The sequence below is a fragment of the Muntiacus reevesi genome, chromosome 1 (assembly GCF_963930625.1).
Source record: "Muntiacus reevesi chromosome 1, mMunRee1.1, whole genome shotgun sequence".
In the NCBI taxonomy this organism is placed as follows: domain Eukaryota; kingdom Metazoa; phylum Chordata; class Mammalia; order Artiodactyla; family Cervidae; genus Muntiacus; species Muntiacus reevesi.
Genome location: NC_089249.1, coordinates 29,206,180 through 29,233,576, shown reverse-complemented (window position 1 = coordinate 29,233,576; position 27,397 = coordinate 29,206,180). Strand labels below are relative to the sequence as shown.

Below are 27,397 nucleotides of genomic sequence, written 5' to 3'. Positions count from 1 at the left end.
AACAAAGAAAACATATGTATCTTTTCAAATGAGAGTGTTCATTTTTTTCCAGATATATACCCAGGAGTGGAGTGGTAGCTCTAGTTCTTTATGGAATCTCTGTTATTTTCCATAGTAACTGCACCAATTTACATTCCCAACAGTGTTAGACTTCCCTTGTGGCTCAGATGGTAAAGAATCTGCCTGCAGTGCAGGAGACCCAGTACAAGCCCCGGGTCAGGAAGATCCCCTGGGAAGAGACTGGCTACCCACTCCACTAATCCTGCCTGGAGTATTCCGTAGACAAAGAAGCCTGGCAGGCTGCAGTCCATGGGGTCGCAGAAGAGTCGGCCGTGACTGAGCGACTAACACTACTACTACAACTATTGCACCAGCAGTGTATGAGGGCTCCCTTTTTCCACACACGCTCCAGCATTTACTATTTACAGAATTTTTTTTTTTGATGCTAGCTATTCTGACTGGTGTGCGGTGATACCCTGTTGTGATTTTGATTTGCATTTCTCTAATAATCAGCAGTGTTGAGCGTCTTTTGCTTGCCTGTTGGCCAACTGTTTGTCTTCTTTGGAGAAATGTCTGTTTAGGTCTTCTGCCCATTTTCTAATTGGGTTGATGTTTTTTATATTGAGTTGTACAAGCTATTTGTACATTTTGGAAGTTAACGCCTTGTCTGTTGCATCGTTTGCAAGTATTTTCTTCCAATCTGTAGGTTGTGCTTTTGTTTTGTTGATGGTTTCCTTTGCTGTGCAGAAACTTTAAAGTTTAATTGTTGTTCAGTGACTAAGTTACATCCTACTCTTTGCCATCCCAGTGACTGTAGCCTACCAGGCTCCTCTGTCCATGGGGTTTTTCCAGGCAAGAATACTGGAGTGGGTTGCCGTTGCCGTTTCCTTCTCCAGCGGTATCTTCCCAGACCAGGGATCAAACCCACGGCTCCTGCATTGGCAGGCGGATTCTTTACGAGTGAGCCACCAGCCTAGCCCATTAAGTTTGATTCAGTTCCGTTCAGTCGCTCAGTCGTGTCTGTCCCACTTATTTTTGCTTTTATTTCTTTTGCCTTGGCAGACTGATCTAAGAAAACATTGCTACAGTTTGTCCCAGACAATGTTTTGCGTATGTTCTCTCCTAGGAATTTAATGGTGTCATGTCTTAAATTTATAATTAAACCAATTTGAGTGTAGTTTTGTATATGGTGTAAGGGAATGTTCTAATTTCTTTGATTTATATGTAGCTGTCTGGCTTTCCCAACACTACTTGTTGAAGAGACTGTCTTTTCTCCATTGTATATTCTTGCCTTCTTTGTCATAGATTAGTTGACTGTAAGTGCATGGGTTCAATCAACTTTTAAAATAATAAATGCTTCTTAGCCAAAAGAATACTTGCTCCCCAGTTGTAAGTTACTGAATAAACCTAGTTCTTCATTATAAAAATTATTTAAATAATAGTGGTTTGAATATAGAAACCTCACAATGAAAACAATAACAACTCTGCAGTAGAACCTTACTTCTACCTACATCACTGTTTCCATGGAAAAAATGTATTCCAAATTCCAATTAAGATGCTATGGTCCTTCTGCTTCCTGAGTTTTCAGTCCCAATGATGACCAGTCCACCACACGCACCTACAGTGTAGGACTTCCAATTTCTCCTCTAGTCTAGTTCTGGGAGCAGAGCTTATGAGTTGGATTCAGAGGGTATAAAGGAAAGAACAGGGTTGGAGCTTTTTAAAGAGAGTACTTGGGGCTTCTGCTGGGAAGATATTTTTCAAATGACTCTCATGAGTAACCCTGATCTTGAGGAAAAGAAGGGTTGATTGTCAGTAGAGCTCCAAACTTGACAAAAGCAAAGTGATCCCCCTGCAACAGAATTTTGGACCATGTGGTTCTTTGATCTGATCCATAAGGGTGTTTCCTACCCTTCTTAAGAATCTGAAAGATATTAGTGGTGTTAAAAATGCAGATGCTGATCTTCGCAATAACGAACTGTGGTAGGATGTCTCTGATCAAGAGAATCAATACCCTAAAGTTTATATTAACTAAGCAGTATTATGTATGCCCTGTGTTTTCCCACAGCAGTACCATACTCTGTGATGTTTAACAGATGTATATGTCTTATGTTCATTTGTATTCAGTTAATGATTAAAAACTCAAGGTGAAAAGGTAATAATGCAGATAGGAAAATATGTGACGGTATGCTAAAACCTTTATGGAACGTAATAATGAGCCTCAGAGGTTTCTTTTAAATGACAGGCTTCCTGGGGTGGGAGAGGAGGACTTTTAATGAGATCTGCTGTCTTTCTTGTTAGTGTTCCCAAGTTTACTCTTTTTAAAAATAATTGTTTGCTTTTATAATGTTTAAAATTTTAATACTTTAAAGGTTTATTTCCACTTACAGTTAATTGCAAAATATTGGCTATATTCCCAGTGTTGTTCAATACATCCTTGAGCCTATCTTACGTCCAGTAGTTTGTACCAACCACTCCCCCACTCTGTATTGTCCCCCGCAACTAGTAACCGCTAGTTTGTTCTCTGTGTCTTCCTTTTTTTTATTGTATTTTTTTTTTAGATTCCACATGTAAGTGATATATAGTATTTGTCTTTCTCTGACTTACTTCACTTAGCATAGCAAGTTTGTCCATGTTGCTGCAAAAGGCAGAATTTCATTATTTTTAATGACTGAGTAGTTTCCATTGGATATATATACCACATCTTCTTTATCCATTTATCTGTTGATGGACACTTAGGTTGCTTCCTTATCTTGGCTATTGTAAATAATGCTGCTGTGTACATTGGGGTACATGTATCTTTCTAAATTAGCATTTTTGGTTTTTTCAGATAGATACCCAGAAGTGGAATTGCTGGGTCATATAGTAGTTCTATGTTTAGTTTTTTTGAGAAACCTCCATACTGTTTTTCCACAGTAGCTGCACCCGTTTACATTCCCACCAACAGTGTATGAGGGTTCCCTTTTCTCTGCATCCTGGCCAACGTTTGCCATTTGTGTTCTTTTTAATAATAGCCATTTGGACAGGTATGAGGTGATATCTTCTTGTAATTTTTGATTAGCATTTTCCTGACAATTAGTGATGTTGAGCATCTTTTCATGTGCCTATTGGACATCTGCATTTCCTCTTTGGAAAAATTCGTATTCGATTCTTCTATTTTTTTAAATTGAAGTGTTTGTTTTTTTGATGTCGAGTTGTATGAACTATTTATATATGTTGGATATTAATCTTTTACCAGCCATATTATTTGCAAAGATTTTCTCCCATTCAGTAAGTTTTCTTTTTGTTTTGTTAATGGTTTCCTTTGCTGGGCAAAAGCTTTTAATTAGGTCCAAGTTTAATCTTTAAATGAAACATAAGGGACTAGGTATTAAATATGTTTTATTTCAGCTTTAAAAATTAAGCTGTTTTTTATTTTTAATAAAATAATTTAAATATATTAATGTAATACAATATATTAGTGTTTGACTACTTTTCATCTTAATTTATCCCCAAAACAGATAGTGCCTATTCTATTTTTAGGAAATAGAGTGCCTACCAGAGAAGGAAATCAGTCTTATTTAAGTCAGAACGCTTAGGTTTCCTTTCTGTAAGTGGTCTCTAAATAGATTAGTGCTAAGCTAAGCTAAGCTAAGTCACTTCAGTCGTGTCAGACTGTGCGACCCCACAGAAAACCTCTTGTTTGAAACCTGGTCTGTACAGCAGCCTGTATAATGCTCTAGGAAGTCTAGCTGCAAAGGAACTTTGCAGGCTTTATCTGCTGGAACTCTTACATTCCCTTGGCTTTGGAACCCTATTTCCCCAGAAATTTCAACATCTTACATTCCTTTGTGAGTGAGGGAACACAGCTATGGGAATCAGCTTGTTGCGGGCAAATGGCCCTTTCTCTGGGCAGGAAAGGGATTTGTGAAGCCGCCTTGGCTGCAGTGGAGACAGAGCTGAGGCAGCATACTGGGAACCTCAGGTCTTTCTTCCCCTTGTTTTCAGGACGACAGAAAATATTTTGTACCTTCTCTAGAAAAAGTGCAGGTTGATACTCCTTCATTTCACATGTGTTCTGACTCCACCCGGGTGACCAGGCGACCTAGAACTGTCTTAGATCCTATCAGAGAATGTGCAAGGACTAAATTAATATTTTGTAGGAAAAGTTTTATTGTTTTTAAAATAAGTTTTTTGATAAGTAATTAATCCTGAAATGCCAGTGCCATTGTAAACCATTAAACAAATTTAAATGTTTTCTTTAATTAAATCAATCTTTATTACATCTCATAAACTTTAAGATTCTTTTTTAAAAACAGCAAAGAAATAGGAAGATGACAGGACAGTGGGCAAACAAACTGTAGGCTAAGGATTTTTATTAAACACAGGAACAGTTGAGTTTTTAAAAACCCATAGGAAAAAGAATTGCATGTGATTGATTTTTAGTAGGGTAGTAATAACTTTCTAATCAACAGAAGAAATCAAGGCATTTGATTTGACCATATGAGAATGTAAATTTTTCTGTTTCACTTTATTTATGCAGCTAAATAAAATATCAAACACTGGGGAAACACAACAAGTAAAATAAGAAGAAGGTTGAGGTTTACATTATTGGAATAACTCTTTAAGGCAATTATCTAACTCTTGTTAAATAAATAGGAAGAGGACAAGTAGCTCATACACGGGAAAGTTCAGTCAAAGAAGGATTACATAACCTTAGGAAGATATCTTTACAAATGTTGGCAAGGATGCAGAGCTGGTTTAATTATTTATGATTTCTAAAACGACCAGAAAAAACTTTTTCTTAACCTCAGAAATTATCCTAATGAAATATTTTTTTTTTAATTAATAGTTTGTAAGTTGAGCAAAAGGGCTTAGGCAAGGAAGTATGATTTCTTATAGTCAATGGAGAGAGATGTTATGAGTAATATTCTAATTGTGAAGATAATAGTACCATGAGATGTCTGAAAGGTGGCCATAGTTGTATTTACACTGCTCAATTCAGTTCAGTTCTGTGAATAAGTAAGCCCATGGTCATTAATGGTGGTAGGACTGTGCTGTATTAAAATTTGTTTTGGTAGCATTTACTGATTAGAAGAAATGTTAAGATTTGTTTTCTTAACAGTGTTTTTTCCTCTTTTTAGCTGACTGCACAGTCTCTGCCTTTTCCGTGTTTTCGTGGCCAGAGACATGACCTGACACCTTGATGACCAGTCTCAGGGCCCTCGGGTGACTGGCTGGGGCACCATGGAACTTAAAGTCTGGGTGGACGGAGTTCAGAGGATTGTTTGTGGGGTCACCGAGGTCACAACTTGCCAGGAGGTTGTCATAGCCTTAGCTCAAGCAATAGGTAAGTGAACTCTCGGGGTGTCTGAGACAGTTTCTACCTATGCTCTCTGTTGCTGTTTCTTTTCGTTTGTTTTACGTATAGTTGTGTGGGTTTTGTTCATTTGGTTCCATAGTACATCTCTTAGGTGCATTTTTAACTTATTGCTGTCCCCCACGCCCAGCTTAGGTCAATCTGTGAAGACACTTTTCTCTGCCTCTCCTAGATTTTACTGATCTTGAGTCTAGAGTCTGCACTGCCTTTTCTTCTCCTGATGTTTATCCTAAACAAGAGTTTATGGAACTGAAAATGTTTTCTTGAGCCAAAACATGACTTTCAAGTTCCCAGACCCTTCATTAGGGAAAATCCAATTTACTTATTATTCTGAATACTTGTAGAAAAGAAAATACAACAAATTAAATGACATATTTCTTCCTGAAAAAAGTACAGAAAGATAGCATGCACTTTTTAAATTCTACACCGTGAAGGTGAAGTTGTCAAATCCATGCTTGCTGGCTCCATCTTATCCACTTTTCTTCTTATTTATTCTCAATTCATCTTTATCATATTTTATATATATTTTTTAGTTGCTGTAATTCCTTTTGGAACATGATGAGCAGATAAACACCTATACCAATAAAGCCAGTGATGTGGGCTAAAGTTTGTATTTGTGTCTTAAATCCATCACTTAGCAAACATGTAGAGTTGACCCTTGAACAGCACAGGTTTTAACTGTGAGGTTCACTTACATGTGATTTTTTTCCCAATAGTAAATCCTGCTCTACTACACAATTCAAGGTTAGTTGAATCCATGAATGTGGAGAATCTGCAGATAGAGGGGCCAGCTGACTGTAAGTTACATGAAGATTTTCAGCTGCGTGAAGAGTTGGTGCCCCAACCCCTGCATTGTTCTCCTTGCTAAGTGTCATGCTAGTTTTTACTGGAAGCATGTCGCGCTAGCTCAGGCTGAAGACAGGTCACTGTTGCTATGGCACCTTTGCATCTGGTAGAGGTGACTATAGCCCAGCATTGTGGCAGATGCACTGTTAGAAGCTGTCAGTGTCCCAATGCAAAGACAGAGGCTTCCCTTTAATGCTGACGCCTTTTGATTTTTCCTGAAACACTGTATAGCACACTCATATATTAAAACAATGCTGAGAGTGCTAGGCTTTCACATCCCTTGAAATTTTCTTACATTTGGCACTATTATTATGTTTGTGGACATAAATTTAGTTATTAGAGAGCAGGAAATTAAGGCATTTAATTTTATCTCATATTCTTTCAACTTAGTCATCACCCCCTTTAAAAGCCTCACATAATTTATTTGGAATAAATGTTTAGTATTGTTGGTTTATTATCTTTCTTAGTGAAAACTAGAATTAGCAAGTATCAAATCTAACTTTTGTTATATTTGAGAATCAAGCCATGGGCAGTGGTTAAAAAACAAGGACAAGTAGTTTTTAGAAAAGTCAGAGTAGTTGAAGACTATAATAAGCTGCCTTTGTTCAAATGGTAACCATGTTCTCTACACAGAATTTCAAGGGGAATCTGTCCAGATGTACCAAGTGTGTGTGTATCTGTTTGGACTAAAAGGATACTTTTTTGTGGACAAGCTAAAAACAGGCTTTAATTGAACCTATCCCCCAATTTTGCTTTCTCAGTAACTCAGTCCAGAACTGTTTTGAAACGTTGACAACTTGAATACAAGATGCTTTATGACATTTTTCCATACCTGGCTATGCTAAACTCTTTTTCTGTTTCATAAATACTTCATTAAATTTAGAATTCACCTAAGGAATGATTCAACTGTTGATCCCCGCCACTGTTGTGCCATGAGATTTTCTCAGCCTCATGTTCAGTATGCTTCTCATACACACTTATATATTTATCTCCCTTGTCATGAGAGTTATTGATACTCCAAGTCTAAACATTAAATGAAAATGTTACTGTATTTTGACCTTATTTCTACTGTAAAAAATAATAGAGGACTTACTAATTAGGGAAATTTCAAACACCTGGAGAAATCTCTGTGGCTTCACATAGTAAAAGTTTAGTTACACTAATAGCAGCATATGGACTAAGCAAAACTGCAGATGTTTCTAAAAAATTTACAGTGAAGCAACCTATAGAATAGCTTCGTGGGTTTAAGTCCACTTATTTGCCTCATATGGGGCACTATACATATGATTTGGGATTATTGAGTTTTTCTGGATAACTAAAATTGCTTTCAGGAAACCATCAGGATATAAAAACATGTACACAAGTTGGCAGTCTGCAAATATATATGACAGCTAACAGTTTCTGACTCAATGTCGTTAATACTGATCAATCAAATTAAGTTAGAAAAGAACTTAAGACAAACTATAATTTGATAAAAGATTTTTTAAAATATTTATTTGACTGCATCAGGTCTTGGTTGCTGCAGGCAGGATCTTTCTTTGCAGCGTGCAGGCTCCAAGTGCAAGACTTCAATAGTTGGAATGCATGGGCTTAGTTGCCCCACAGCACATGGGCTTCTAGTTCCCTGACCAGGGATCAAACCCATGGCCCCTGCATTGGAAGGCAAACTCCCAACCACTGGACCACTAGAAAAGTCCCTTGATAAAAGATTTTTTAATGTTATCTACTAGTGTAGATGAAAATCCTTTCTACTCTGATATTTGACTGCTTGACAGGTTATCTTTGGGTGGTAGAAATCAAACACTTTCTAAAATTATAAGACAGTAACTAAAAGTGAAACCAGGATGATGCACTTAATTGGCGTGAAGTGATTAAACTGCCCAGCAGGAGCGCACTGTGTTTGGTCACTGTACACCCTGGGCTTTCTGAAACATTCCCAGTTATAAATATTCAACCTTGGTTTTCCCATAAACTATCCCCGAAATGCCATTATTTCAGAGTTCAGACTGCTTCTCACAACTACATGAAACACAAAACCTTTGATGACTCATCTGTCTCAAGTTATAGTTGAGAAAATGCATTTGCTTGGATAAAATCACAAACAAAAAAAATATGAAAAGAAGATACTTTGCCCTCAAGTAGCTTAGAACTTAAAGTACAGCTTACAAACGATTAGAGAGGAAGAGAAGAGGAAGAAACCAAGGAGACGAAGGGAAAGGTTTTCTGATTCATACTGTGTTGTTTCCTGGTGCCAGTGAAAGTACTGAAGATTCAGAGTTTTTCTCTGTTCCCACTTTTTGTCCTCATATCTTTTTCATTTGGGGACAGTGAAAGTGAAAGTTGCTCAGTCATGTCTGACTCTTTGCGACCCCATGGACTATACAGTCCATGGGATTCTCCAGGCCAGAGTACTGGAGTGGGTAGGCTTTCCCTTCTCCACGGGATCTTCCCAACTCAGGGATCGAACCCAGGTCTCTCGCATTGCAGGCAGATTCTTTACCATCTGAGCCACAAGAGAAGCCCTTGTGGGCCAGAGCTAGCATTTAATAGAAACAATTGATTGGAGCTGGGGGCCCAAGGTGGCATGGACTATTCTAAGAAGCCACGTTTCTTACAGTTTGCCCCAACAGAATCAGTTCTCAAACAAACACATGTTATACTGAACTCTAGTTTTACTATTTGTTAATATTTCTTTCTCTTCTCTGAAAGTTCCTTCATAGTGTGGAGGTCCTACTTGTTTTTCTCATACCATTGCCTTTCCTGGAGCAGGTGCTCGATAAAACTGGAACTGTTTCTGGAACTGCGGTGCCCCATAGACCTTTCTGCAAGGATGGTGATGTCTGTGCCTGTGTGTCCAGTGTGGTAGCCTTGAGCCACGTGTAGCTGTTACGTACTTGAAGTGTGGCTAGTGTAACTGAGGAATTGAATGTTTAATTAAAGTTTAAATGTGGCTGGTGGCTACTAGCTATTGTAGTAATATGCCTGATTGCTATCTAGACTTAAAATGTCAAAACCCAAGCTTTGTGTCCCAGCTATTGCCCATCCTCAGATTTCGTCCTCATCTCCACAAATAAGGACGCTTGCTTTTTTTTTTCCAAACAAAAACTTTTAATTGTAATATTAAAGGATGAGCTAAAGGAGGAGCAAGGGGAAGGAAGAAAAACAGGAAGAAGTAAAGATAAAATGTGCCTCAGCAGGCAGGCCCTCCTATATCCCATCCCACCTCAGATTGCAGGCCCAGCCCCAAAGACCAGCAAGGGGCTCTCTGCGGAACTCCAGACAAGGTCTCACAGACCTGCTGCCTCATGACCTCCACTTCTGCCCCTGCCTTGCAGGTCCTGCCTTCACTGTGATGGGGCCAAAGGAGCCCAGGGGCCTCCTCAGTTCAGTTCAGTTCAATTGCTCAGTCGTGTCTGACTCTTTACGACCCCATGAACTGCAGCATGCCAGGCCTCCCTGTCCATCACCAGCTCCCGGAGTTTACCCAAACTCTTGTCCATTGAGTTGGTGATGCCATTCAACCATCTCATTCTCTGTCGTCCCCTTCTCCTCCTGCCTTCAATCTTTCCCAGCATCAGGGTCTTTTCAAATAAGTCAGCTCTTCGCATCAGGTGGCCAAAGGATTGGAGTTTCAGCTTCAGCATCAGTCCTTCCAATGAACACTCAGGACTGATCTCCTTTAGGATGGACTGGTTGGTTCTCCTTGCAGTCCAAGGGACTCCCAAGAGTCTTCTCCAACACCACAGTTCAAAAGCATCAATTCTTTGGCACTCATCTTTCTTTATAGTCCAACTCTCACATCCATACATGACTACTGGAAGAACTATAGCCTTGACTAGATGGACCTTTGTTGACAAATGTCTCTGACTTTTAATATGCTATCTAGGTTGGTCATAACTTTCCTTCCAAGGAGTAAGCGTCTTTTAATTTCATGGCTGTAATCACCATCTGCAGTGATTTTGGAGCCCAGAAAAATTAAGTCTGACACTGTTTCCACTGTTCCCCCACATATTTGCCATGAAGTGGTGGGACTGGATGCCATGATCTTCATTTTCTGAATGTTGAGCTTTAAGTCAACTTTTTCACTCTCCTCTTTCACTTTTATCAAGAGGCTCTTTAGTTCCTCTTCACTTTCTGCCATAAGGGTGGTGTCACCTGCATGTCTGAGGTTATTGATATTTCTCCCGGCAGTGTTGATTCCAGCTTGTGCTTCTTCCAGCCCAGCGTTTCTCATAATGTACTCTGCATGTAAGTTAAATAAGCACGGTGACAACATACAGCCTTGACGTACTCCTTTTCCTATTTGGAGCCAGTCTGTTGTTCCATGTCCAGTTCTAACTGTTGCTTCCTGACCTGCATACAGATTTCTCAAGAGGCAGGTTAGGTGGTTTGGTATTCCCATCTCTAAGAATTTTCCACAGTTTATTGTGATCCATACAGTCAAAGGCTTTGGCATAGTCAATAAAGCAGAAATAGATGTTTTTCTGGAACTTTCTTGCTTTTTTAATGATCCAGCGAATGTTGGCAATTTTATCTCTGGCTCCTCTGCCTTTTCTAAAACCATCTTGACCATCTGGAAGTTCACAGTTCATATATTGCTGAGGTCAAAATGACCCCACCCGCACCTCAGAGATGAGGGTCTGAGCCCAGAATTGCAGACCAGTAACACTTGCTTTTAATTGATTAGATCTAAAATCTTTGTGTTATCTTTGATTCTTTTCCTGCTCTAATACATTACAACTAATCCATCAACAAGCCCTGCCCTTACTACTTCAGTGTATATCCAGAATCGTGTTGCTCCTCCCCATAGCCACTAATGCTTGATATAAGCCACCATCACGACTCACTCAGATTTTTGCAGTGGCCTTCTAGCTCATTTCCCTGTATCATTCTGATCCCCTCCAGCCTATTCTCAACAGATTTATTTTAAAGTAATACTTTGAAGATGCATATTATCAGTGTTCTGCTCAAAACCCCTTAATAGTCACCAGAGTCACTCAGAAAATTTTAAAGTCCATGCACTCATCCCAGGGCCCTAGATAAATCCCTACTCTACCCACAATCTCACTTACTGTTGATTGCATTCCTCTTAAATATATCAGAGACATTTTTGCCTTAGTCTTTGTATCTGTTCTTCTTTCTGCTGAGAATACTGTGCACCCAGATATCTTCCAAATTGACTTCCTTGGCTCACTGCTTAAATGTCATCTTTTTAAAAATATTTTTTAATAATTTTATTTACTTATTTATTTTTGGCTAGCACTGGGTCTTTTTCTTTTAACTTTTTATTTTGTATTGGAATATAGCTCAGTTGGTAAAGAATCCACCTGCAATGCTGGAGACACCCCGGTTTGATCCCTGGGTTGGGACGGTCCCCTGGAGAAGGGAAAGGCTCCCCGCTCCAGTATTCTGGCCTAGAGAATTCCATGGAATGTATAGTCCATGGGATTGCAAAGGGTCGGACACAACTGAGCGACTTTCGCTTTCACAGCTGATTAACGATGTTGTGATAGTTTCTGGTGGACAGCAAAGGGACTCAGCCAAACATAGACAGGTATCCATTCTCCCCCAAGCTCCCCTCCCATCCAGGCTGCCTCGTAACATTGAGCAGAGTTCCTGTGCTGTACAGTAGGTCCTTGTTGGTTGTTCATTTTAAATATAACAGTGTGTACAATTGTATCATTTCTTCTTAGATTCCACATATAAGGGTTGTCGTAGGATATTTCTCCTTCTATGACTTATTTCTTTCAGTATGACAATCTCTAGTATATCCATGTTGCTACAAGTGGCATTATTTCATTTTAATGGCTGAGTAATATTCCATTATATGTACATACCACATCTTCCTGACCCATTCCTCTATCAGTGGACATTTAGGTTGCTTCCTTGTCTTGGCTAATGTAAACAGTGCTGCAGTGAACACTGGGGTGCATGTATCCTTTTAGATCATGTTTTTCTCCAGATACATGCCCAGGAGTGGGATTGCAAGGCCATATGGTAACTTTATGTTTTGTTTTTTAAGGAACCTCCATACTGTTCTCCATAATGTTAGTACCAATTTACATACCCACCACCAGGGTAGGAGGGTTCCCTTCTTTCTACACCCTCTCCATCTTTTATTGTTTGTGGATTTTTCGATGATAGTTATTCTGACTGGTGTGAAGTGATACCTCCTTGTAGTTTTGATTTGCATTTCTCTAATCATTAGCCATATCAAACATCGTTCGTGTACCTGTTGGCCATCGGTGTGTGTTCTTTGGAGAAATGTCCGTCTAGATCTTCTGCCCACTTGTTGACTGGGTTGTTTGTTTTGATGCTGTTGAGCATCATGAGCTGTTTGTAAATTTTGGAGACTAGTCCCTTCTTGGTCACATCACGTGCAAATATATTCTCCCAATCTGTGGGTTACTTTTCATTTTGTTTCTATTTCATTTGCTGTGCAAAAGCTTTTAAGTTAGGTCTCTTAAATGCCGTCTTATCTCAGAGCCCCTCCCTGACTGCCCATCCATGCACACCTGCGCACACATATCCACACACATGCACATACTCCCCATCTGCCGCATTCTGTTTTTCTCTATTGTACCTCGATACATTACCTATAGGCCACAATCCATTATCCACATTTTTAAAACCTAAAAAGTTCTGAAACCCTGAAGTTTAATCGTAGTTAGTTTGTTAGCCATACCTGTATACCTTGAACTCATTTGGGAGTAAAAACTGATATGATTTGATATGAAGCTGAGGCTGTTTTTAATCTATATTTATTCAATTTGGCATGAAAGTGATATATTTTACTTTTAGAATTTTCAATATGTTTGACTGTGGACTTGCAGGATAGCACTCTGCTACCTTTCTGTCATCCAAAAAATTCTTAATTTTTAGCATATCTAACCTTAAAGCTGTTGGATAATGGACAGTAACCTACATTCATTCATCCATGTGCTGTGTATTGCCTGCCACTGTTTGGTTATTCCTTATTGCCATAGCTTAAAACCATGTGTAGCATGTAGTAGACACTCACACATACTTGTGAATAAATGAATGAATTTTTTAAAGTTTCTGTGAACTTGGTTGAAATTGGTGCAGGCTGAACTGTACAGTACAGACTGAACTTGGAGACCATCTAATGTCCTATTCATCTGTAAGATTATATGATCCCTTAGAAGATAAAGAAAATAATATATCATCACATTTAACTCTTAATTTCATATATAAATGATCAATTTTAGAAAATTATGAATTGGTTAATTTTATATCTGCTTTACATATTATAGACTGTTTTGAAGTTTAGCAAAACACAGGGAAGGTAAAAGAATCACTGATGACCTTGCTTCTAAGGGTAAACGTTACAAGCAATGCTTTGTATGTACCTACAGATGAGCTTTAAAAAAAAAAAAGTTTCACTCTCCATAAAGCTTCATAGTTAGTCTCACTTTTCACTACTGAATTGGGAATTAAATTTTCCACATCATTTAATCTTCACAACAGTCTTATGAGAAGAGCCCTGTTATGACCCCTATTTTGGAGGTGATGGAGCAAGGCACAGAGATGTTAAATGACTTGCCCAAACTCCTGTAGCTGGTAAGGAGCATCCTGGGATTCAAACCAGAAGTCTTCTTCAAGAACCCCGCTGTTAACTACTGTTATACTGCATTCTTTATATCCTCTATAATCCCAGTGGACAGCTGTTAGAAAATATAGTTACCGACTGAATTACATTGAAGCAAAAACTAAAAACCCTTAGTAGTAAAATATATGGCTTTTTTATAACCAAGATCATCTTTTACAATTTTTATATTTATAGCAATAGTATAGTGTATCAGCCATAATTCTAAGTGTCTTCTATATTTTCCATATCCCTAAAAGATTTTAACAAATGTGAACACATGTGATTCACAACATGCGTCAGTCAGGATGGGTAAGATTATGCTGCATTAATAAACAATCCCCCCAAAACTTAGTGGTTTATATTGATGTGTTAGCTATTATTTTGGTTGATACTATTTATGTAAACTAACCAGCACAAAGCCTAGCATATAGGGGACATACTCAATGCTAATCATTATGAAATCAATAAATGTTCATTATTTTTAATGGTAGTAAATTTGTAATAAAATCCTAAGTAAGTCCTAAATTAATATGCAGTAATTCTGTGATTATGTGATAGTCTCATCAACACACTGGGAAGATACACTGTGAATGATTTAACAATGTGTTGAATGCACAGCTAGCTGATAGGTTATACTGTGTCACTGTCATCATAAGATAAATACTCTATGGTAAGTTATCTTAATAGCTACATGCAGGACCTACAGAAAATTCACTGACAAATTTGCAGAATACTTGTATATCGTCAGGAAATGTATATAATTCACCTTCCAGTGCAGGAGACTCAGGTTTGATTCCTGGGTCAAGAAGATCCCCCTGAGAAGCAACCCACTCCAGTTCTGTTGCCTGGGAAATCCCATGGGGTTGCCATTCCCTTCTCCAGAGGATCTTCCCAACCCAGGGATTGAACCTAGGTCTCCGGCATTGCAGGCAGATTGTATGCCAGAAGAGACCTCTGTGTGTGTGTGTGTGTGTGTGTGTGTGTGTGTGTGTGTGTGTGTGTGTGTGTGTGTGTGTGTGTGTGTGTGTGTGTGTGTGTGTGTGTGTGTGTGTGTTTATATATTATGATACAATGTAAGTTCTGTTACAGAGCAATGTTTATTGTAAGAATTCTAAGTCATTATGGAATGGATTAATTAGGCTCACTAATTCCAAAATGTTTGTAACTCAAGGGGCAAAGTATTGTCAGAAAAACTGAGTCAGACAGGATAGATTTTTCACCACAGATAAAGAATAATAAGTCAGATATTAACTGAAATTACTTATAATATGTCCAGAAACAGGAGGATATGTTAGCATTAAATTCATAAGAAGTCAGTACTAGCTCTCTGTCATGTTCTTTTGAAGCACATACATTATTCATCTTTGGAGTAAGGAGAATTTGATACTGGAGAAAAAAATCAAATGTCAGTTAAAACTAAAATTTCTGCAGAGCTTTCATAATCAGGGTGTTTAACTGAATATATTGTCATGGCCTGACACTATTTCTGATAAATGTTTGTTCAGTATATATTTGTTGAATAAATAACAAGATGTGACACTTTTAAATGATGATTTTACTTTTGGTCTCTAAGGAGAAATTGCCTAAAATTGTTTCTAAAACAATAGTTACCACTCTTTTTAAATGGTTGAAATAAGGGCATAATGCTTCTGGATGATTCATATTTGGATATTTGAGTGTATATTTGGTATATATTTCTAAAACTTCATATTACTCCATAAGTCATGTATTCCGCTTTAAGTTAAGTGAAAGTCATCTGTTACTTCATTCTAATGATGTCACTCATACAGTGACGTTCCACTAATGCACTAAAATCTCTTTGTGATGTTCCTCATTATATGAAGTTAATGATTCTTGGGATTATACTCAATTGCTTCAACTCTTGTAAAGTGTAGCCAGTATTTTATTTATCATTACAGATTATGGCATTCAGATCCAGGTAGCCAAAAGTTTTAAACTACAAATGCCACAGATAGATAGATATTCCATTTTATTTGTCTTAGGCTACATCGAGATAGTATACAAGGTAGAACTCTACCTTTATTAAATGTCCATTTAATAAATTGCACTAAAAGGAGTTCTGCAGGAAGAACTGGAATCTGTCTGAATGAAGTATTCAGATTCTCTTGGACCTTGCCAAGTATAGGTATTAAAAACAATGATTATGGGATTTAACTCTTACATAAACTATCTAAAACCCGGTTTCTATAATAAAATAAAAGTATTAATTCATATACATTTTTAAAAGCTTTTTTATGTTGCTGGATGTATTTTTTTTTTCCTAATTGCACTAAATATGCATTATTTAACAAAAAGGAAAAGCTGGTAGTAAAAACAATTCTAAATAATCTACCAAGGCATTCTCATGGAATAGTAGTACCATTAAGTATTAGAAGAATCAGCTTTATATATAATTATGACTCAGTTACAGGCCTTAAAGATTTTAATTTCGTTCATACAGTGTAATTATTCAGTTTTCTTTTTAAAGACGCTTCATGGCCTGGTAGGATTAGAGAACATTCTACTGACCTTGTCTAGCCCTTCATATAAACTGGTGAGGACATGGGGTCCAGGTGGCAGGAGAGAGATCCTAAAAGTCGCTGACGGACACCAGAGCCAGTAACACAAAGTGCTGTGATCTTTGAAGCAGTGTATACATGTGGAACAAGTTTAACCTTGAAGATTGGTCATGTGGTTTTGCTGGGGGTAATTACAGTCATTTTTAACCTGAAAATCTTAAGAACATTTTTATTCCAGAAAGCCAAATCCAGGGTGCTAAGACATTCCAGTCTCCTTATTTGCCCAGGTATTGCAATATAAGGGCGCTAGTGATAAAGAACCTGCCTGCCAGTGCAGGAACCACAAGAGACATGGGTTCAATCCCTAGATTGGGAAGGTCCCCTGGGGACCTGCTCCAGTATTCAAGCTCCAGAAGACACAGAAAATAAATCTGTGGCTGTATATGAGCCAGTATTATAATTGCTAGATGGCAGGGTGAGGTTTTTTGGTAATAATATTAACTATTAATGGATACTTTTTAAAATTGAGATATCATTGATATATAGGGACTTCCCTGGTGGCTCAGGAAGACCTGGGTTTGATCCCTGGGTTGGGAAGATTCCCCTGGAGAAGGGAATGGCTACCCACTCCAGTAGTCTGGCCTGGAGAATTCCATGGACAAAGGAGCCTGGTGGGCTATAGTCCATGGGGTCGCAACGTCAGACATGACTGTGCAACTTTCATTGATATATAACATTAGTTTCAAATGTCTAATGGACACTTTTCACAAATTAATATCCATCTGACCTACACGTCTTAAATGGAAATATTTAGAAAGTGTACTCAAACTAATGACATAAAGTTTTCTGAATCTTTATCTTCCATAATTACTGTTATATTCAGTATATTTTAATACAAATATAATTTTATTCTATTTTGGTTCTTTAATAGTATTTTTGCCTTGTTAGATTTTTTTAAAGACTCTGTGAAGTTATTTATCAAAAGTGAACAGGACTTCTCTTCGGGTCCCACTTTTTATTTGAAATTGTTTTGAAGGGTTGTTTTCATTGAGGTGTTTTTTTTTTATTTGCCACAGGTGTGCAGGAAGGTGGGGGCAGAGGAAGGCCTGTCCAGCGCCCGTTAGCCGAGCAGCAGGCCCTCCACTGGCTCCATGTCTCCCTTCAGGAGGAGAAACAGGGGCTCCAGCTTCCCAAGTCCCAACGTGCAGGGACACCGGCGGGATTCCCCAAGTAGACGTTTGCTCGAGTTCTGAAGTCCTGCCTGGCTCCTGGGACCAGGTCCTGGCTTCCAGCAGGACTCTCTAGTGCCCCCCTTAGTCTCAGTGGGAGGTCTTGCCCCAAACGAGGTCTGGGCAGTCAGACATTTGGCAGGAAGATAGGTTAAGATTCTCATTGAGGTTTAAAGTCTAGAGATGATTTTCTAAAGCCAGTCTGAAGGGTATATGCAACTCACATCCCATATTTTATGTGTTACATATCTTAAGGAGTTCAAGTGAAAGTTTCAAAGGCATCATAGACTGGAATGAGATGCTTATTGAGAAGACACAGTTATCCAATAAGTCCTCTGTTTGGAGGCATTATTTTAGCTATTACATATCCCATCTTGAAAATTTATTTTTGTCTTTTTTATCTAGGTCGAACTGGAAGGTACACTCTTATAGAAAAATGGAGAGATACTGAAAGGCACTTAGCACCTCATGAAAATCCTATCATATCCTTAAACAAATGGGGGCAGTATGCTAGCGATGTACAGCTGATCTTACGTCGCACGGGGCCATCTCTCAGTGAGCGACCCACGTCGGATAGCGTGGCTCGAATTCCTGAAAGAACTTTGTACAGGCAGAGTTTGCCCCCCTTAGCTAAACTGAGGCCTCAGATTGACAAAACAATCAAAAGGAGAGAACCTAAAAGGAAATCATTAACATTTACAGGAGGTGCCAAAGGATTAATGGACATTTTTGGAAAAGGTAAAGAAACTGAATTTAAGCAAAAGGTGCTGAATAACTGCAAAACAACAGCAGATGAGTTGAAGAAGCTGATCCGTTTGCAGACAGAGAAACTCCAATCCATTGAGAAAGAGCTAGAATCAAATGAAATAGAAATACGATTTTGGGAGCAAAAATATAATTCTAACCTCGAAGAGGAAATTGTCCGCCTGGAGCAAAAGATCAAAAGAAATGATGTAGAAATTGAAGAGGAAGAGTTTTGGGAAAATGAATTACAGATTGAACAGGAAAATGAAAAACAGCTGAAAGATCAACTTCAAGAAATAAGACAGAAAATAACAGAATGTGAAAGCAAGTTAAAGGACTATTTGGCTCAAATTCAGACTATGGAAAGTGGTCTTGAAGCAGAAAAATTGCAACGGGAAGTCCAAGAGGCACAAGTAAATGAAGAAGAGGTTAAAGGCAAGATCGGTAAGGTCAGAGGGGAAATTGACATTCAAGGCCAGCAGAGTCTAAGGCTGGAAAATGGTATTAAAGCTGTGGAGAGATCTCTTGGCCAAGCCACCAAACGATTACAGGTAAGAACGTTTTTTATAAAAAGAATGTTTCCTCTGTTTAAGAGAATTAATATCTTTCAGCATCTTCTTTAATGATTATTCATTTCCCCTTACATTTAGAGTTAGAAACCTAACTTGGTTTATAAGTTTCTTAGAATTTCTGTGACTTACGACAACACTAAGGTAGGAGGCTAAAACAAAGATGAGAGCTGAAGCCACAGGTCCTTTTCCGCGAAAGCAGCTTTCTTACTGTGGCAGCGGCAGCACTAGGTAATTGGAGACAGGTGATGAGAATCTCAGAGCAGGAGTGGACACTAATGATGAGGCAGTGAATCTGACCTCCTCCTTTTAACGGTAGGGAACCCAAAGCTGAAAGAGATCGCCGAGAAGGGGTGCACAAAGGTTGTGTGGCTAGCTGACTGTAATCGCCTTCCTTTGTTGCTAACCACGTCTTCTCTCCTCTCCAGAGGGGCAGGTTCCTCCCTGACTTTTTCCCATCTCTAAACCACATACAGGAACATTTGTATTTCACATTCAGACCATGATCACTCAGCTCATATTTTATTTCTTGGATGCCCATTCTTGGGAAGACTGTGGTAGTAAATGTTAATAGGAGTTGCAAAGAGGTATCTGTTTCTAGCAGCTGAAATGAGAAGGAGACACAGTTGATTACAAAATGGTTACTCAACATTTTTCTAAAGATTTTTTGTTTTTGGATGTGGACCATTTTTAAAGTCTTTATTGAGTTTGTTACAGTATTACTTCTGTTTTATTTATTTATTTTTAGTGTTTTGGTCACGAGGCATACCAGGGATCGAAATCACACTTAATCACTGCACCGCCAGGGAAGTCCCTGGCTACTTACATTTAAACTAAAGTTAAATAATATTCAATAAAGCTGTTTACAAATATTAAATAAAGTTAAATTTCTGTTATAGTCATATTTGGCCACATTTCAAGTGCTCAGTAGCACATATGTTCAGGGGCTAATGTATCGGACAGTGCTGGTTTAGAAGCTCTGTAATGATGGATCAGAGAGTGAACCATGAGGCTTCACGGCACAGTGGTTAAAAACTCAGACTGTATGTAGTAACAGCATCTCCAAATAGTGCCCGTGCACATTGGAGTTTCAGAAGAGATGCTTTAGAGGAGGAACAGTTCCACAAGCAGAGAAAGCTGAGGTTTCAGGAAAAATTGGTAAGATTTCCTGTCTCTGCCACTTATTACGGTGAGAGGTAGAACTACCAGCAAATATTGGAAAATGAGGAACTTCTCGGTAACAGGAGGTTGTTAACCTGTGACTGGTCAGTGTTATATTTTTCTGTTCAGTTGCTCGGTCCTGTGAGACTCTTTCACAACCCCCTGGGCTGCAGCACGCCAGGCTTCCCCGTCCTTCACCATCTCCCGGCCTTTGCTCAAACTCACGTCCATCGAGTCGGTGATGCCATACCACCTTCTCATCCTCTGTCAACCCTTTATTTAGACACTTAAGGGTACATTTGGAAATGATATTGCCTTGATATTACACCCTAACTTATGAAAATTGTTATTATTAGTAAACCCCACTTCCTGTGAAAAGTATCTGATAATCAAATTACTCAGATTATCTCCAAGTACCCCCTACACTCAAAGTAGCAAAAAACAACCACTCCTTTCTCTTTTCTCTTCCCTACCCTTACCAGGCCCTTCAGACACCCCCAGCTTAGATGAGGCCCTGCTGCCTTTTCTTACAAGAGCCCTAAGAGAGAAAGAAGAAAGTCCATTTGAATAGCAGAATACTTCTCCTTGCTTTTGGAGCTTTCTGGCCATCCAAACTCGGTCTCGTTACTTTAGAGCTCTTCAGTTCACAGACCTGCTTGTCAAGGATTTAAAAACCCCATAGTGGGAATCTTGCTTTCCTCCTGCTCTAACATAAATCTCAGTAAAGCATTTCATGAAAACCTAAAAACAGTTTAAAAAAAAAACAAGAAGCCCGAATCTCATGAACCAAATAACTATTAATTTTGCTGTATATTATGAAGTAGTGGGCTTCCCTGGTGCCTCAGTCGGTAAAGAGTCTGCCTGCAGTGCAGGAAACCCGGGTTTAATACCTGGGTCAGGAAGATCCCCTGGAGAAGGAAATGGCAACCCATTCTGGTATTCTTGCCTGGAGAATTCCATGGACAGAGGAGCCTGATGGGCTACAGACCATGGGGTCACAAAGAGTCAGACACAACTGATTGACTAACACTTATTATGAAGTAGATAATGGGGAAGTATCATCATGAAGAGCTTAGCAAGATTGCTGTAAACACCGGGATAGATGGAATCCAGTATTTTGTTCATGAAAGTCTATAGACATAGATTTATTTCATCAGGTACATAGTGTACTCCTAGCAGAGGAAGGCATGACATTTAAAAGCACAAACTGAAGAAGCTGTTGTCTTTTATTTGCCTATTTTTTGGCCCATGCCACTGAGTGAGCTTAACCTCCTCAGCCCAGAATGTCGATATAAACCGGGTTTGTTACTAGCACTCTTGTGAAAGTGAGCATCCCACATTTAACCCCACAGCAGGTGGACAGTGACCAGGATGTCTGGAGCTGGCCAATAGTGAATCCTCAAATTTTAGAAAACATTTAACTTCTGTCTAGGACAAAGAACAAGAATTGGAGCAGTTGACCAAAGAGCTGCGGCAAGTCAACCTCCAGCAGTTTATCCAGCAGACCGGGACGAAAGTCACCGTTCTGCCAGCGGAACCCATTGAAGTGGAGGCCTTGCATGCAGACACAGAAAGGGGTAAGATTTGAAAAACCATTTTTAAAAAACTTTATTTTCACTGTTAACTTTGAATAAACTACTTACATTTGCTTGCAACATTCTCCTACTACTCAAAGCTGATTCTTGGGTCACGTAAAGAAATTTTTTCTGGGAAGAATCAATAATATTTACGTTATTTATTTACTTAGATGGGCAGATATCCTATCATTAATTTTAAACTGTTTCCTTGCAAACTTTTCCTGAAATATGTGTGAGTTACAGTCTATTAAATTGAGTGTTAACTTCTCTCTGTTCCTAAGGCCCCTTCTTCCTCTCCTAAAAGTCTTCGTTATTAATTTGTGCTGGTATTTAAAAGACAGTTCTAAATCTGCCTATGCATATGATATGAACAACCCAGAAGGAGAGGTACAGTGCTCACCTTTTTTAAAAGATCATGAACTCCTCAGATGACTGGAAACTATTTTATCAACTGAGAGGGTCAAGCAGACTCAGCCAGCCTCTCATCCAGAACCTGTGGGGGTGCAGTCATTACTCTGTATCATTTGGCTCTTGAGAACAGGGAACGTTCTAATTTCTCATGTCAGTGAGTACTCCAGGTCACTGGTGCAAATATCAAACGACTTTCTCTGTTTCTTGTTTAGAGGCACCATTCCAGTCCGGGTCTCTGAAGCGGCCTGGCTCCTCTCGGCAGCTCCCCAGTAACCTGCGTATTCTACAGAATCCTATCTCGTCCGGTTTTAATCCTGAAGGCATATATGTATAACGCTACCTGTCTTCAGGGTAGAGATCCAGTAAAGGTACCAAGGACAGTGAAGATTCCTTCCTTGATTTTGTGCCAATGATGAACAGAGGATCTGTTTCACAAGCCACCGTATCTTTTTTCTGTCCTAAGTTGCATACCACTTGGAGCCATACCCTCTGCACTGATGCTAAAGAACAAAGAAACTGTATTTCCACACACCCACAGTGTTGACGTTTTTGTCCAGCAGCTGTCATGCCAAGCCTTCATTTTTATTGGTAGCGTTTCGAGAGCAGTAGGAACGTATTATACAGTGTGCATACGTAAATAAAACCCTGCCCTAAGAGTGGAGAGAAATATGTGACTGACTCAGTTTATTTATTCCATGTAATCAGTTAATGAGTGAATGTTGATGTGTTAGCATTTTTTATTAGTACTTGCCCTGTGACTGATACATTACGTATCGTGTGATAATGACTTCGTGTGCATGTCGCCAGACTCCATGCATTGCTGACTTACAGCTCCACAAGTCATAGGGCACTCTGCCATTGTGAACCCATCCTGGCCACTGCTTAATTAGGTGAGAGAAGTCAGGTTTTCTTTTTAATCTGAAGCTTAATCTTTCCTTTACAGTATTTCCAGCACAGGAATGACCACATACAAAAACGGAAATATTTTCATGAAGTCAATTTTATATATATGTTTAAAATGTTTGCAGTGCTTCAGACACTGTTGAACAAAAATATACTTGTTGAATATCTATCCAAACAGGCATGGGGTTTCCTGTAACATGATGTGTTTTGTTTCTGCCCTGCCTTTTATTTTAGTCTCATGGATCCTCAGAGTTGCCATAATAGACAAATAAGAGATGTCTGAGGATATTTTCAGGAATGTTGCTTTAAGTGATATATATCTTAAAATAACCCACTTTGTATGTATGGTTATTGCTGAAAGCACCCTGGATAAGTTATTGCTTGCACATAATTTACTGTGTACATTATAAACGGTTGCAATTTCTCCAGTCATTTAGACAGAAAGTAGATTGGAGTTAGGTACTTTTTACTAAGGAAATAAAGTTAAATTCAGTGTTTGTTTTCATTAATTTTCAGTTCGACTTTTACAGGACATGAAGCTCCCTCTGTGCATATATTTTCTTATTTATAAAACCAAAAATGAGTCAACACCCCTCCCATGAGTACTGACCTGAGATGCACCAGATTTTCTTGATGAATGTGGTCAGATACCTAGCCATTTTTACATTCCCTCTGATCAGAATTTGGTACAATATAATTTAGACTTTATTCTAAAATTTAAAATAGTTTTTAATTCTGAGGAAAACATATTGTCTGTATTATTGACATGCAACAGAATAAAAGTGGGTTAGTATATTAATGCCATGGTAACAATAAAAAGATGTAAGTTATACACTATGCATGAGGGCAACTTTGGATGTTTTAAACATATTTGACTTATTTTTGGTTTAATGAATGCTAAGAATGCTGCTATATTTAGGTTTCCAATGAAAATTTTTAAGAATGGCTATGACAATGTATAGAAGCTTCTAGAGAACTGAAAGTAATAATGCATAGTTGCCTTTTCTAGTCCAGCTAAATGGCAGACCTCAACTAAAGATATTTTCTTTGGGTTCTTAGAATTACCAAGTTGACCTTGCCATTATACTGTTTTGCAAAAAAACTTGATAAATCAATGATTCTTACCTAATAACCACAACCTATACACATTTGCTCTCAGTTTGTAATAGTTATTTCATATCTATATATATTTAAAAATTCGAATTAAAAAATCAAAATAATTTGTAGATTTTCTGATAATAATGGTTTATGTATGCCCGATATATGCCTTATTTTTAAAAGGTTCCATTCTATACTGGGTCATTTTGTTATTGTTGTTCAGAGAATTGAGATCTTATTCACAAAGAAAAACAATTTTTATAAATTGATTACATTCTATTTAAATCAAAACATTAAACTGAAAACATATTAGACTTTGCAATTTTTCATTGCAAAGATACCTGGGCATACCATGAAAAACACAAAGTCAGGATCCAACTCAATTGTTGTTAATTATTATCAGCATTAACCTAATAACTTTTAAAAAAGGCTGGCCGGATCCTGACAGTTCATCTGAATTTTCAAGCTGCCAAATAATCTTCACAGACCTAATTACAGATAGAAATACTATTTCCTTGATAAGAAGATTATATAAATGTGAATTTGATTAATACAACGAGCAGCTGTACTTTTTAACCAGTTATATGACTTCTGGAAGTACATCTCTAAGAAATCTTTTCTAAGTCTTTTTTTAAAATAGAGGAAAGAAAACTCATCTCCCTAAAACATCTTAAAAATATCTTAGTCTATTTCTGATCATTTTTATCTACTGTAAATACAATGAGTTAGATTAAGTACCACATCTTTGGATATATTTCAGAGAGGGGAAGTGGGCACTGGTATGCAAAAATACTAAATAGAAAATTTTGCATCTGGGGGAATATTCAGTTTCTGAATACTAAGTTAGATTATAAGTTTTTTAAATTATTGTTACACTGAAAGTTGTTTAATTGTGATTTTCTACAGGTATTAAATAAATTAGAAGATTTTTTTTTTCCTTACCAAGGGATGATTTGAAATAGTATTAGTATATTTGACTCTTTGAAGTGTTTGTCATCCTCAGAGAATGATCTGTAGTGGGTTACCTCAGTCTTTTTTTTTTTTTTTTTTCTGATGAAATGTTTTGGTTAGCTTTTTTTTTTTTCCTGATGCATGGGGAATTTATATGTGAGATTTTGGTTGGTGTTAATAGGAGTTACCTAAATAATTCCCTCAGTCATCAGTTTCTGTAGTTCAAATTAACTGTAGATGAAAGCTAAAACAAGACTAAGACAGTAAAAACATAGAACTTACACTGTGAAATGTGAATATTAACAGTGTTTAAGAAGAAGAAAAAAGCACTCGCTTCCAGAATATAAATACATTTTTTACCTGCACTAAAAGAATATTTTCTTTGTGAATAAGAGCAAAGTGGCCTTTCAAGAAAAGAAACTTCATTTAAATCCACTTCTGTGAACACCTTTCCAAGTTATAACTATAATAACAGATTGAGGAAATAACATGGAAAAGGCAAAAAAACCTCTTGACTTCAGGTGTGCAAAGGGCATGAGCAGATGGACGGTTCCCTGTGTACATTGCCTTTGAAAAATTGGGCCTTAATTTATATGTAAATAACAGTTCTGTGTTCACATCCCTCTTCTGCCTAAAGTTGTCTTTATTAGTCCATATTGTATTAAAATTTAGCTCATTAAGTCTTACTTTTATATTATGTCAATTTTTGGGTTTTTTTTTAAGTTGCATGTTTATGCTATTTGCTACAGTGTTTTTCAGTTTGGGTTGAAGGCCATCAGCTGTGTGGAGAAGACAAAACAATCACTATTTATTCAGTATTGCTGCTTTACATTTCCAGAACAAGCTTTCGATGCCAGAACAGTGACTGCTTGAAAGCTGCAGGAGCTCTATTCCAATGCATTTTATATATTTTTAGAAACCAAATAAATGCAGATAACTATTTAGTATACTAATTATATTAAACCAGCAGAAATATAAAGGCAATAAAGTATATACATATATATATGGGGGGAGGGGAAAGGTTAAAAAAATAGGTTTACAGCCAGACACAGTGATAAGCCCTACATGTATTTCTCAATCTGTCTTTCTTTATTGACCCGAAGAGGATTTGAGTTGCTGCAGCTTTAAACAGAAAATTGCCATGTTCACCTACTATGAACCCCTAAGTATGCTTTTAGTACTGCTTTGCTTATGTACAAGTAAAATACCTGTAATCTGTATTATATGTAATTATTTCTTTTCTTTTGACTGTCATTTCAAAATGTATATTTTCTGATTATTATCATGAACTGTAAAACAAAGGATCAATATCTGATATTCTCCCAAATAATAAATTTTCAGGATTCACTGGGGCATTACAATTGCTGGCTTGTTTCTTTAATATTTTAAAATATAATTTTATTTCCTTTAAAAAGATGCCCAAGAGAAAAGGTCTGCCTAACAGTGACACAGAATTACATTTTTCTAAAAGTAATGTTTATTATTATAGTTAAGGCATTACCTGTTGCTGCCAAGACAGCTGCTTCATCTAAATGAAACTGAATTAAACTAATATGCCTCACTTTTATTTCAAAAGTAGAAGAAAAATTATTACTGTAGCTCTGTATTCCCAGGTCTCTTTAAAACCACCAGTGAAAGGAAGAGAAAGAACAATTCAGGACTTCCCACCTGGCCTGCCGGGCACAGCAGGAGGTGTGTTCCACCATCCCAGAACTTTACATAACTCACAAGTAGTTCACAGGGCTCTTGAATTTAGTCCTTCCAGATACCAAGGTACTTTCCTGTATTCCATGATAAAGCTGCGTAATCAGTTATACAATAACCAGCTTCTACATTTTAACCACCTTTTTTCTTTCTTCTGTTGACTGCACTGCTTGGCCTGGGGGATCCTAGGTCACCCCTGCATCCTGCTCAGCCGTGTCTGATCCGTGCGTGCATGTGTGCTCAGCCGTGTCCGACCCCTGGTTTGGCACAGAGCCTTAACCACTGGGCTGCCAGGAAAGTCCCAGTCACTTACTTACTAATGTGAAAGTGATACCTGTGCGTGCTCAGTCGTGTTCACCTCTTTGTGGCCCCATGGACTGTAGGCCACCAGGCTCCTCTGTCCATGGGATTCTCCAGGCAAGAGTACTGGAGTGGGTTGCCATGCCCTCCTCCACGAGATCTTCCTGACCCAGGGATTCAACCTGCATCTGTTGCATCTCCTGCACTGGCAGGCAGATTCTTACTAGTGCCACCTGGGAAGTAATATGGAAGTATATAAATGATCTTTATATTTTTTATAAGTAGAAGTTAGATCTTGATCATGAAATTATACATATGAATAATAGTATGTTATAAAAGCAAAGACAAACGAGACATAGTAATTCAAAGTGTAAATTATTCTATGTCTTAGTTTGGAGGGCTTTTAGAATTTTAATC

At 38.0% G+C, this 27,397-nt stretch overlaps 1 protein-coding gene across 3 annotated transcripts in view; it reads left to right on the top strand.

Annotated features, from left to right (window-relative positions):
• The window catches only part of RASSF8 (Ras association domain family member 8), a 130,030-nt gene extending 103,701 nt beyond the window's left edge, over positions 1-26,329 (top strand). For all 3 annotated transcript variants that reach the window (XM_065940144.1, XM_065940135.1, XM_065940153.1), the window contains exons 2-5: positions 5,124-5,329; positions 17,968-18,857; positions 21,469-21,613; positions 22,237-26,329. In XM_065940144.1, coding sequence (XP_065796216.1) covers positions 5,227-5,329; positions 17,968-18,857; positions 21,469-21,613; positions 22,237-22,358 — 1,260 coding nt within the window. In that variant the 5' untranslated portion in view covers positions 5,124-5,226 and the 3' untranslated portion in view covers positions 22,359-26,329. The remainder of the gene's footprint in view (positions 1-5,123; positions 5,330-17,967; positions 18,858-21,468; positions 21,614-22,236) is intronic.
• The last annotated feature ends 1,068 nt before the right edge of the window (positions 26,330-27,397 follow it).